Below are 12,071 nucleotides of genomic sequence, written 5' to 3' on the forward strand. Positions count from 1 at the left end.
TGACAAGCTCAGCGTCTTATCCCCTGAGCCACCACGTCTCTCTATAGGACACTGAACCATAGATATAAGACACTGATCTATCTATCTATCTATCTATCTATCTATCTATCTATCTATCTATCTATCTATCTATCTATCTATCTATCTATCTATCATCTATCTCTTTCATCCATCCATCCCTCATCTTTATCAACTATCATCTCTTCCATCATCCATCCATCCATCCATCCATCCATCCATCCATCCATCCATCCATCCATCCATCCATCCATCCATCCATCCATCCATCCATCCATCTATCTATCTATCTATCTATCTATCTATCTATCATCTAGCTCTAATCTATCATCTAGCTATCTATCATCTTGTGATAGATATAACTCATCTAGTTATATCTATCATCTAGTTATCTCTATATCTATATATCATCTAGCTATATATCATCTAGCGATAGATAGATAGATAGATAGATAGATAGATAGATAGATAGATAGATAGATAGATAGATGATATGATATGATTTATCATAGATATAGGACATTGAGTTATATATAAACTGGGTAAGCCTGTTTTAAGATGCAGCCAATAATTTTTTTCATTTTTGCCTTCTCCAAAGGCTAAGAAATCATGTTTTTTCCCCAATCCAGAGATTGCTTTGAAGGGGGTGGGGTGGGGGGCTGATAGTTTTTAGATGGCACTCAGCAACCTTCTCCCATACAATCACACCTCGTCCCATCCCATCCGTCCCCTCGGGGGGCCGGGGGGAACCGAATCCCCCAGCCTCAAAACCGGTATACTCTCACCATAAACGTCACATTGACGCCCGTTCGCACGGCGGGCCCGGAGCTCTCGAGGATGTCCGGTGTCATGAGCGGTGTGGACGAGAGGGCGCTGCCATCTTGGAGCCACTCGTTGTACCGTAAGTTGGACATCTTCAACCGCTTGGCGGGGTCGACCGTCAGGAGACCTGGCCAAAGACGTACAGGTGAAATTAAAATCACAAAAACCTCCTCCTCGGCCAACGCAACGGTGTCTTTCCCCCTCCCCTATTTCACTAAATGGATGTCTGTAAATTGAGGATTATCTGGTAAAATTGAAAACCCTCGTGACTTGTGCTAAAAAAAAAACTTGGAACAACGTCGCTGCTACAATGCAGAAGTTGCTCCGCTGGTGAAATCTCTGCTTCCTCCTTCGCCGTGAGATGGACAGGCGGTTTTACACAACACGCCCGAACCCACTTAACCTCTTCTCTACAGCTCAACCACACATTTAATCCTAAAAGTCAGCCAAACAGGCTGGGTTTGCACAGCAAACGCCACAGTGGCGCAGTGGTTAGAGGGCGGTACTACAGGCTGCTTCTGCTGACTGCCGGCTGCCGGCAATTTGGCCGTTCGAATCTCACCAGGCTCAAGGTTGACTCGGCCTTCCGTCCTTCCGAGGTGGGTCAAATGAGGACCCATATTGTTGGGGGCAAAAGGTTGACTCTGTAAACCGCTAAGGCACTGAAGCGGTATATAAATGCTATTGCCCTTCCTTCCTTCCTTCCTTCCTTCCTTCCTTCCTTCCTTCCTTCCTTCCTTCCTTCCTCCCTCCCTCCCTCCCTCCCTCCCTCCCTCCCTCCCTCCCTCCCTCCCTCCCTCCCAGTGGTTAGAATGCAGTATTGCAAGCTGCCCACTGTCAGCAGTTCGATCCCGACCGGCTCAAGGTTGACTCAGCCTTCCGTCCTTTCCGAGGTCGGTCGAATGAGACCCAGATTGTTGGGGTCAAGAGGCTGACTCTGTAAACCCCTTAGAGCGGGGCTGTAAAAGCACTGTGAAGCGGTATATAAGTCTAAGGGCCGTTGCTATTTTCCTTCCTCCCTCCCTGTTAGAATGCAGCATTTCAGGCAAACTCTGCCCACAGCCCGCAGTTCAATCCTAACCAGCTCAAGGTTGACTCAGCCTTCCGCCCTTCAGTAAAAGGAGGACCCAGATTGTTGGGGGCAAGAGGCCGATTCTGCAAACCGCTTAGAGAGGGGCTGTAAAGCACTGCAAAGCGGCATATAAGTCTAACAGCTATTGCTATTCCATCAAATCCTTAACTAGGGGCATTAGGCCTGATTGACCTGACCCGATTTAAGCGTGGTGTTGTGTGAACGTAGGACCCCCACACTGCTCTCCCCCCCCCCTGGAAGGTTCCCCCATTCCCACGCCCGGTTGTCCATCCCCTCCCTCACCTCGAACCAGTTCCTTGGCCTCTTCGGAGACGTTCTTCCAAGCCTCGCTCTCCAGGGAGAACTGGCCTTCCTTGATTTTGTGCATGATGTCGGCCGCGTGGCTGATGGCACTGCCTTCCTGGCTACTGTGGAAAGGGACCTGGCCAGAGAGCATGGTGTACTGGAAGGGAGGAGGAGGCGTATGAGCAGAAGGGGACACACACAGCGACGTCACGTCTCCCCTGTATGACTTGCAGCCTTGTCCTACCTCGAAGGGTGATGGTAAAAGGGATTCCCCCCCCCCCCCAAGAAAATTAAACAGGGAGATTTCCCGCTTTGGCTGAACGGCGCCTTCAGCCCGTTGACTGTCCTGACCCCCTGGTTCCCCTCAATGCCCCCCCACCAAACAATTACAAAATCTTGGGGCCGAGGTGGCGTAGTGGTTAGGGTGCAGTACTGCAGGCCACTTCAGCTGACTGTTATCTGTTCTAATCTCACCTGCTCAAGGTTGACTCAGCCTTCCATCCTTCCGAGGTGGGTGAAATGAGGACCCAGACTGTGGGGGCGATAAGCTGACTCTGTAAACCGCTTAGAGAGGGCTGAAAGCCTTATGAAGCGGTATATAAGTCTAACTGCTATTGCTATTGCTATTTGCTTGTTTTTTTCCCTTGCAGGCGTTTCATGACCCAACTAGGGAACATCATCAGGGCTAGAAAGGAAGGGGGTTTGTTGTAAAATGTAAAGGGAGGAGGAGGAAGAGGGCAACTATGGGGTCCTTGGTGCTCTTTGACCTTGGTGGTTTCCTTGCGGACGTTTCATGGCCCAACTAAGTAACATCATCAGTATAGGAGGAGGAGGAGGTCTTATTTTTTTTGAGGTGCAGGAGGCCCCCTTAACCTCGGCCCACGGATCAGCTGCTCCAGAGGGGGCAGAAAGTTCTGTTTCTGGCACACTCTTGCCAGCCCTAGCGTCTCTGGGACTGCCGCTATTTTTGCGGCCGCCACTAAGAGCGGCTTCCGGGAGGTCATTCCATGTGGATGGCAGGCGCCATCCATGTGGGACATGTGGGGCATGTTGCCCCCTTCTCCCTCCTTCCCCCCCTCCAAGAAATTGTTGCACATTCCTTTAAATACAAATACAAATACAATAGCAGAGTTGGAAGGGACCTTGGAGGTCTTCTAGTCCAACCCCCTGCCTAAGCAGGAAACCCTATACCGTTACAGACAAATGGCTATCCAATATCTTCTTAAAACCTCCAGTGTTGGAGCATTCACAACTTCTGGAGGCAACTTCTGTTCCACTGATTAACTCTCAGGAAATTTCTCCTTAGTTCTAAGTTGCTTCTCTTCTTGATTAGTTTCCACCCATTGCTTCTTGTCCTGCCTTCAGGTGCTTTGGAGAATAGTTTGACTCCCTCTTCTTTGGGGCAGCCCCTGAGATATTGGAGGACTGCTACTCTATCTCCCCTAGTCCTTCTTTTCATTAAACTAGACATACCCAGTTCCTGCAACCGTTCTTCATGTGTTTTAGTCTCCAGTCCCCTAATCATCATAATATTTTAGGGGTGGGGGGCTTATTTTCAGGGAAACAGGTCAAGAAACATCTGCAAGAAAACCACCAAGCTCAGAGAGCACCAAGGATCTCCTCTCCGCAATCCCCATTCCCTTCCAGCCCTGATGATGTTACCTAGTTGGGTCACGAGACGTCTGCAAGAAAACAAGCCATCTTAGAAACCACCAAGGACCACCACCCCCCCTCATTTATAACCTATCAGCCTATGGAACAACTTTCCCCATCCCTTTCGACAAGCTCAACCTACCAAGATCACCCCCAGGCTCCAGAGGTCACAAGATTCATCGTAGCCTCCGTCCTGCAAAAGTTCGGGGGCCGCGTACTGGAGGGTGAAGCAGGGGGTCTGCATGGGCTGCGAATTTTGAGGGCAGAGACGGGCAAAGCCGAAGTCGATCACCTTCACGGGGGCGCCCTCCGACTCGTCTGCGTAGAGAATATTCTAGGAGCAAAAGGACCACAGAATTACAGGTAGCCCTCGACTTTGAATTGGCAACAGCGCCGAAGAAAGCATCGAGGGGGCATTTTTCACACTTAACGACCGTTGCAGCATCGCTACAGTCAGGTGGTTTATCTTCAGGCGCTTGGCAACTGACTCGCGTTTACGACGGTTGCTGCGTTCCCCGGGGTCCCGCCGTTCCCGTTTGCGACCTTCCGACAAGCCAGGTCAACGGGGACGCCAGATTCATTTAACAACCGGATTGCTAACTTAACGACGACGGGGATTCACTTAGCCCACGCGGCAAGAAGAGCCGTCAAAAAGGGGACAAAACCCACTTAGGGACTTTCTCACTTAGCAACATAAAGCTGTCAAGGTTCCAAGTAGTATCATCCCCAGCCATCCGTCCTTCTATGGTCAGTAAAATGAGGACCCAGAATTGTTGGGGGCAAGAGGCTGACTCTGTAAACTGCTTAGAGGGGATTGTAAAGCCCTGTGAAGCGGTATATAAATCTAAGTGCCATTGCTGCTATCAGACGGACACAGAAATCTCCTGTGAGTGGTTTCAGGATGCTCACAGGAGAAGATAACAAGCAGCTGGGGCTCGTTTAGGATCTCCTCCTGTGGATAAAAGATTGATGGTGCCACGTCTTAGTTGCAGAAGTCAACATTCATTAGTTCCGTTCCGTTCCTGTTCGAGTTCATGATTCAAAGAAGCACTTGGATAAGTGATTTGCTTTCTGTAAACCTGGTTTGCCGTGAGAGTTTGTTTTTGCATTTGCTGTTTAACGTTTTGCCAGAGAATTTACCTATGTTTATTTTGGGCTCGCAGCCAGCTCGAGCTGGGACTGGTAAATATATTTCCTTTGAAGTTCTGTCTGGCTGTCATTTCTGAACGAGCAAGGAGGGGGATCAGAACACCTTGCTATCTTATAATTCAATTTTAAACCAAACATTGACGGGTTAAAAAACGGAAAACCTCTTGAAATGCAATTTTGGGCTCTTTCACCAAGCATCTTCCCTGGGAGCCCAGCCCCCCCCCCCTTTTCCTAGCGTACCTCGGGCTTGAGGTCCCGATGTACCACTCCCGAGTCGTGCATGAAGCTGACGGCGGAAACCAAGCTGCGCATGATCTGGCTGGCTTCCGATTCGCTGAAGTGTTGCTTCTTCTTGATCCGGTCCAGGAGTTCCCCGCCCCTCAGCAATTCCATCACCAGGTACGTGTGATACTACGGATAAAGAAGGACAAAAAATGGGGACATAACAGCGGTGCCTTGGTACTTAACGGCTGTTGAGGCCCGCCGACGGCCAGCTCTGCTCAGCAGCCGAGTCAGACATTGAGGAGGTTGGGGAGGAACATGGGCCAGTCCTGGAGGGCTGAGGACAGCTCTGCGTCAGAGGCAAAGTGGGAGCTCAGTGAGGCAAAAGAACAGCTGGAGCCTGTTCCCAGTGCGTGCATGCGCAGAGCTGCCGGAAGACGAGAACAACTAAGAAAGCAGGCGGAAGAGGGAATGGAGCTGTCAGAGAGAGACAGAGGCGGAGCCTGGCTGTCCGTCAGCCCTCAGATGGAGAGTCAACAGCCCCCAGGTCTGGAGGTGGCCGATGAGGAAGAGGAGGAACAGCTTGGCCCAATGCTTGACACGCAGATGTGCATAAGGCAGAGGAGAGGAGAGCAGTGGAAATCTATGGGCCAGTCCTTGGGACGGAAGAGCTACCACTGCTAGCGAAGCCCCGCCCTAGCTCTGGGGATAAAAGGCAGGGGGCAGAGAGGAGTAGATATGGCAGAGGAGAGGAGAGCAGTGGAAATCTATGGGCTGGTCCTCGGGACGGAAGAGCCACCTCTGCTAGCGAATCCCCACCCTAGCTCTGGGGATAAAAGGCAGGGGGCGGAGATAAATAGATATGGCAGAGGAGAGGAGAACAGTGGAAATCTATGGGCCGGTCCTCGGGACGGAAGAGCTACTGCTGCTAGCGAAGCCCCACCCTAGCTCTGGGGATAAAAGGCAGGGGGCGGAGATGAATAGATATGGCAGAGGAGAGGAGAACAGTGGAAATCTATGGGCCGGTCCTTGGGACGGAAGAGCCACTGCTGCTAGCGAAGCCCCACCCGAGCTCTGGGGATAAAAGGCAGGGGGCGGAGATGAATAAATGTGGCAGAGAACTATTCATCTCCCTGCTGGCCGGACTCGTTAGCCTGCGGTGAGAGAGAAACTTTTTTGTCAGCGCTCCTAATAAAGGGAACGTTTCGTTAACTACAAAGGGCGTATCGTTGTTTGGGATCGGAGTCGAAACAAATCTCAGCCTCCAACCTCTTCGTCCTTAACTAGATTGCGTTTCTCGCAGGGCTTCCTCTCCAAGAACGAGGATCCTCACCTGGTCGTGATGAATATCGTGAAGTTTGACAATGTTCGGGTGGGTTTCGCAGATCTGCAGAGCCGCCACCTCACGCTGGGTGTTGACTTCCATCCTGCACCGGGAAAAAGGAAGAGAAAGGTGCCACTTTCCATCGCAGCTGATTGAAGGTAAAGCTAAAGGTTCCCCTCGCGCATAGGTGCTAGTCGTTCCCGACTCTAGGGGGCAGTGCTCATCTCAGTTTCAAAGCTGAAGAGCCAGCGCTGTCCGAAGATGTCTCCGGGGTCCTGTGGCCGGCATGACTCAACGCCGAAGGCACACGGAACACTGTTCCCTTCCTACCAAAGGTGGTTCCTATTTTTCTACTCGCATTTTTTACCTTCTTTCAAACTGTTCGGTTGGCAGAAGCTGGGATAACAAACGGGAGCTCACTCCGTTACGCGGCGCTAGGGATTCGAACTACCCAACTGCCGTCCTTTCTGATCGACAAGCCCAGTGTCTTAACCACTGAGCCCCCACGTCCCATTCCACAACTATAAAGTTCCCTCCCCCCGCCAATCTCGTAGCCTTCGCACCCCATCATTCCTCCCTCCGTTTTCCACGCAGCGCCAGTTTTAACCCGGTGACAGCCTCTTCGGCTAGCTTAGTGGCACCGCTGACCTCGCCAAAGGGAGAATTGTTGATTTCAGGGATTCGAACACGAGCCCCATCAGGAGCAAGAAAGTTTTCTCAGTCCTCCCACACTTTGCATCGTGTTCTCTTTCGACGCGGGGGAGCAACAGGACTGAAAATGGATTTTTTTTTCCTTGCTGGATGATATTAATAGCCCAGGCCACCCACTTAAATCTGGCTCAAGATTTGACTGAGTTCTTAGCCGTAGAGATGAATTTCGGCTGTCGCAGGTTTGGATAGGGACAAAGGCCCCTTTAAAAGGCGGAGCGATAGAAGGCATTTCCGATTGGCTGCTTCCATCGGTCCCTCCTGATTGACTGAGGCCACGTGTATAAATGCCCCTGCTCACCGACTCCCTGAGGCATTTTGCGTGCTGCGTCCTTACAGGAGTTTCTGGGTCAGAAACCCAAGATCGACTCGGCATAAAAAGAACCAAAAATAAAATAAAAAATAAAATAAAATAAAAATGACAACACAACTAAACAAAATAAATAAAATAAATAAAATAATAAATAAATAAAATAATAAATAAATAAAATAATAAATAAATAAAATAATAAATAAAATAATAAATAAAATAATAAATAAAATAATAAATAAATAAAATAATAAATAAAATATAAAATAAAATAAATATAAAATGAAATATAAAATAAATCTAAAACATAAAAGATGAAAATATAAAATGAAATGTAAAATAATATAAAATATATAATATATAAAATATTATAAAATATTATACAATGTTATAAAATGTTATAAATATTATAAATATAAATATAAATATTATAGAATATAAAATATAAAATATTTATTATAAAATGTTATAAATATACAATATTATACAATATTATAACATATTATAACATATAACATATTTTGAAATATTATATTATAAAATATAATATAAAATAATAAAATATGGAATAAATCTGAAATGGGAAATATAAAAAATATGAAACATGAAATAAATATAAAACATGAAATAAATACATAAAATAAAATACAAAATAAATATAAACAATAAAGTAGAACCTTTCTGGATGGATGAGGCTAGCGAGTGGCAAAAAGCCCTTTGGAGAAAGGAAATAAAAATTTACTACCTTTTGCTGATGATTTTGACCGCATATTCCGTCCCGGTTTGTCGATGTCGGCAACGGCGGCAGACGGAGAAGCTTCCTTCCCCCAGTGGGGGCTCCACCAAATCCATCTCATATTTTTGGAAGAACGAAGAATCCTGAGAGAGAGAAAGGAGAGAGAGAAGCAGGGAAGTTAGTAAGTGAGGCGGGTGATTCTTGCTCTTAGCGTTGCAAGTAGAATCACTTAATTTGGCTTCTAAATGACCAAAATGCTTACAAACTCTGTGGATCCAATTAATGCCTGGACTATCGTGAAAACTTTTGACTTTCAACTTCCTTGACTTCCCTGATCTTGATAGTCCTTGACTTACGACCATAAATCACTCCAAAATTACAGTCATAAGCCCTGGCAGTCGTTAAGCAAATTGTAAAATCAAGGGGGTGGGGGGGGAGGAGTTAGATTCTCTTTAACAACTTAAACGCAGTGATTTCCCTTAACAACCCATGGCACGAAAGCTCATAAAAATGAGGCAAAATTCACTTAAAGCCGACGTTTCACTTAGCAACAAAAATTTGGGGCTCCGTTGCGGTCGTACGCTGAGGACTACCTATATCTGGGAAACTTTTTGAGGCCCCCGTTCGGATATCCCCATCGCAGGGTTTGAAGCGAGTTGCGTGAACCGAATTCGAGCCGCAGCCACTGTCTACAAAATTATTGTGACCGAGACTCCATGAAGCAAACTCCTTGTCCTGATAAAACCCCTTTTGATTAAGCTCATGTGACTTCCTCTCATTCCTGTCCAGCAAAGTCCCAGCCAACAGTCTTTTAAGGGTGTTTTTACAACCACAGACCTTATCAGGCTTGGAGAGCTGCCAGGCCGATATCTTCCAAACGTTGTACAAGAAAATGCTTCGCCAGGAGAGTCACGTACAAATCTTCACACTAATTAATCGAACTCATGGTCTCCTGCAAACTCCACTCCCTTTTCGCTCCTCTTTTGTTTCCTCTGGGAGGGGCCATTCACCGTCTACCTGTGGCCTTCCTCCTAAGTCGACCCCTGTTCTTTAGCCGTTCCTTTCGTCTGGCAGCTCTGCGCATGCGCACACTGGGAACAGGCTCCAGCTGTTCTTCTGCCTCACTGATGTCTGACTCTGAAGGCAGCTGATAACTGTCAGACGGCCCTGGCCCCCTCTCTGCCTCCGACACAGACCCCTCCTCAGAGCCTTCCCCAGACACCAGGACTGCCCCAGGTGCCTCCCCAACTTCCTCACTGTCTGAGTCTGCAGTCCCCCTCTCCTATGGCTTCCTGCTTCTCCTTCTGAGGACAATTCCCCCCCCCACCTTACCTTCATCATGGCACTGCGGGCCACCGCAGACCTTCCGGGACGCTCTCCGTCGTACGCTGCTTCAAGTATGTCAGCAGTCACAGCATTACGGTTGAAGAGGATTGACGGGGCGATGAAGGAGTATCCCTTTTGGAGAGAAAAACCGGAGGTAATTACACTCAGCTGATGGTCATTAAGCTCCTCTCCAGACTATAAAAGAGACTGCTTATGACACGCCCTTCTTGCAGAAGTCAACACTTGGACTAAAGAGAAACTAACTTGGCAGGCTGGATTGCTGCCAGAGTTAGTTTGAATTGCTGCCAAGGTGTCGGACTTGCTGCCAAGATCCTTATCTGTTTGTTTACTTGGCTTTCAGCCACCGAGATTCTGCTCTTGTTATTAAAGGACATTCCATTTTACGCTTGTCTCGGCTTTCGTCAGAACACATCCCCATCATTTATTTTTCTGACCCATCCGTCTTTCGTTGGGAGAATCAAAATTCAAAGTGAATGGAGCACCCATATTTTGTTCACATGACACCCCCACCCCACCCCAAGGAAGCTGCAATAGTTCGTCAGCCCATCGTACATCACTTTTTTCTGTTGTAACTTTGAACAGTTGCTAAATATATGATTGTTAAGTTGAGAGCATTCTCACGTAGAAGGTGAGTATCTCTTTTTGAATTATTAAGAGGACTCCAGTTCTTGGGGTGTCATTTTGCCCAAAGGAGCCCTGAAATTTCACCCTGGCTGCAAAAAAAAACTTACACACACCGTCGCTGGCTGGTTGCTAAGAAAAAGGAGGAAGTTTGAAAGAACATTTTGAAACTCGCCAAGCAAAAAAAAGAAGAATCTAGTCCACCACCATGAAAAAAAAAAACTGCACTTTTATTCCGTTCCAGCGTCTTCGCAGATGAGTAAGTTCGCACAAGGCGCTTCCTGAAATGATTTTAGATCGCGAAAAAACAAACAAAACCCAGCTGGTTTCTAAGCGAAAACCACAATTTTTCGGGCGGCAATTTTTTTAACCGCTCGGAAAGATCTTTTTTTTTTTTCTTTTCAAAATCTCTCCGATCGCTTTCCTTCTCTCTGTGGCTTAAGTTCGTTTAATTCTCCCTCGTTCCAGTTATTTGAAGGTCCCTCGTCCAGGACGTTTGAATACGTAGAAAAATCCCAACGCAGCAAAAGGACAATTTGGACCAATGAATTTTAAATTTTATTGCCTTGAACTTTACAACTTCCCAAGGTGCCTGCTCTGGGACGAGACTGATTAACCTGATGTTTTCCCTACCCTTAAAGTTCATTTTTGTCGATAGGTTAACTCTAAAAATCAAAGAAAAAAGAAACTCGGAATATTTTGTGACCTGGGAACTTTTTCTACAAATGGTTAGTTGACAGATACAGAGATTAGAGGAGTAGATTTATGTGAAATATGGAGTAGATGAGAAAGAAAAAATGATTAGCAAATATTTTGATGGTTAAAGGTAAAGGTTCCCATCGCACATATGTGCTAGTCGTTCCGGACTCTAGGGGGCTGTGCTCATCTCCGTTTCAAAGCCGAAGAGCCAGCGCTGTCCGAAGACGTCTCTGTGGTCATGTGGCCGGCAGGACTCAACGCCGAAGGCGCATGGAACGTTGTTACCTTCCCACCAAAGGTGGTTCCTATTTTTCTACTTGCATGTTTTACCTGCTTTTGAACTGCTAGGTTGGCAGAAGCTGGGACAAGTCACGGGGGCTCCCTCTGTTACGCGGCGCTGGGGATTCGAACCGCTAAACTGCCGACCTTTCTGAACAAGTATCTTAGCCACTGAGCCATCCTTTTTGATGATTATATCATTGATATTATAATGAAAGATAATACACTTTTCAACAATTGATATTATTGCATATATGCTTATATGTGCGTGATTATAATGATTGTGATGATGTTAATAAGTTAACACGTTGGCACCTAGAAAATACACTGTTCAATCTAGAAATGGAATTTATGATATAAAATAATACAAATATTTAATAATAATAATAATAATTCATTTTGCCACAAATATTATTACTGATAGAACATGATTGCCAGGATTAACAGATCACCAACCGATTACTGCAAATATTAAAAAATTTTCATCAACACTTTCTTTCAATGAACCCTATCCAATGACTGAGAGAGTCCTCGAGTTACGACCCTATGCCGGTTATAATGACATTCGATTTTATGGTGCTTTTTTGCAGTGGCCGTTAAGTGAGCCAGTGGTCGTAATTGTGAATGCTGCAGTGGTTCCAATGAACCCATTGTTTGTTATTTTTGTTACTTTTGCCGCATTTTGCCATAATGCTTACTAAATGCTGGGTATTTTTTTTTTTAAATCATAAAATGAGGGCTGCCATCTGCAATACCATTGGAAAATATGGCATTTGTAGGGGGACCTACCTGGAAGACACGGTCT

At 46.6% G+C, this 12,071-nt stretch overlaps 1 protein-coding gene across 1 annotated transcript in view; it reads right to left on the reverse strand.

Moving 5' to 3' along the window:
- RPS6KA4 (ribosomal protein S6 kinase A4) overlaps positions 1–12,071 on the reverse strand; it is a 29,165-nt gene that overhangs the window by 2,444 nt on the left and 14,650 nt on the right. Inside the window, exons 9-15 of the mRNA XM_087705208.1 lie at positions 9,653–9,778; positions 8,330–8,463; positions 6,576–6,669; positions 5,261–5,431; positions 4,014–4,205; positions 2,216–2,375; positions 804–967 (exon numbers count right to left, since the gene is read on the reverse strand). Coding sequence (XP_087561334.1) covers positions 804–967; positions 2,216–2,375; positions 4,014–4,205; positions 5,261–5,431; positions 6,576–6,669; positions 8,330–8,463; positions 9,653–9,778 — 1,041 coding nt within the window. The remainder of the gene's footprint in view (positions 1–803; positions 968–2,215; positions 2,376–4,013; positions 4,206–5,260; positions 5,432–6,575; positions 6,670–8,329; positions 8,464–9,652; positions 9,779–12,071) is intronic.

This window comes from Thamnophis sirtalis, unplaced genomic scaffold (genome assembly GCF_051295495.1).
Source record: "Thamnophis sirtalis isolate CommonGarterSnake01/CBP01778 unplaced genomic scaffold, rThaSir2_p1.2 scaffold_2, whole genome shotgun sequence".
NCBI lineage: Eukaryota > Metazoa > Chordata > Lepidosauria > Squamata > Natricidae > Thamnophis > Thamnophis sirtalis.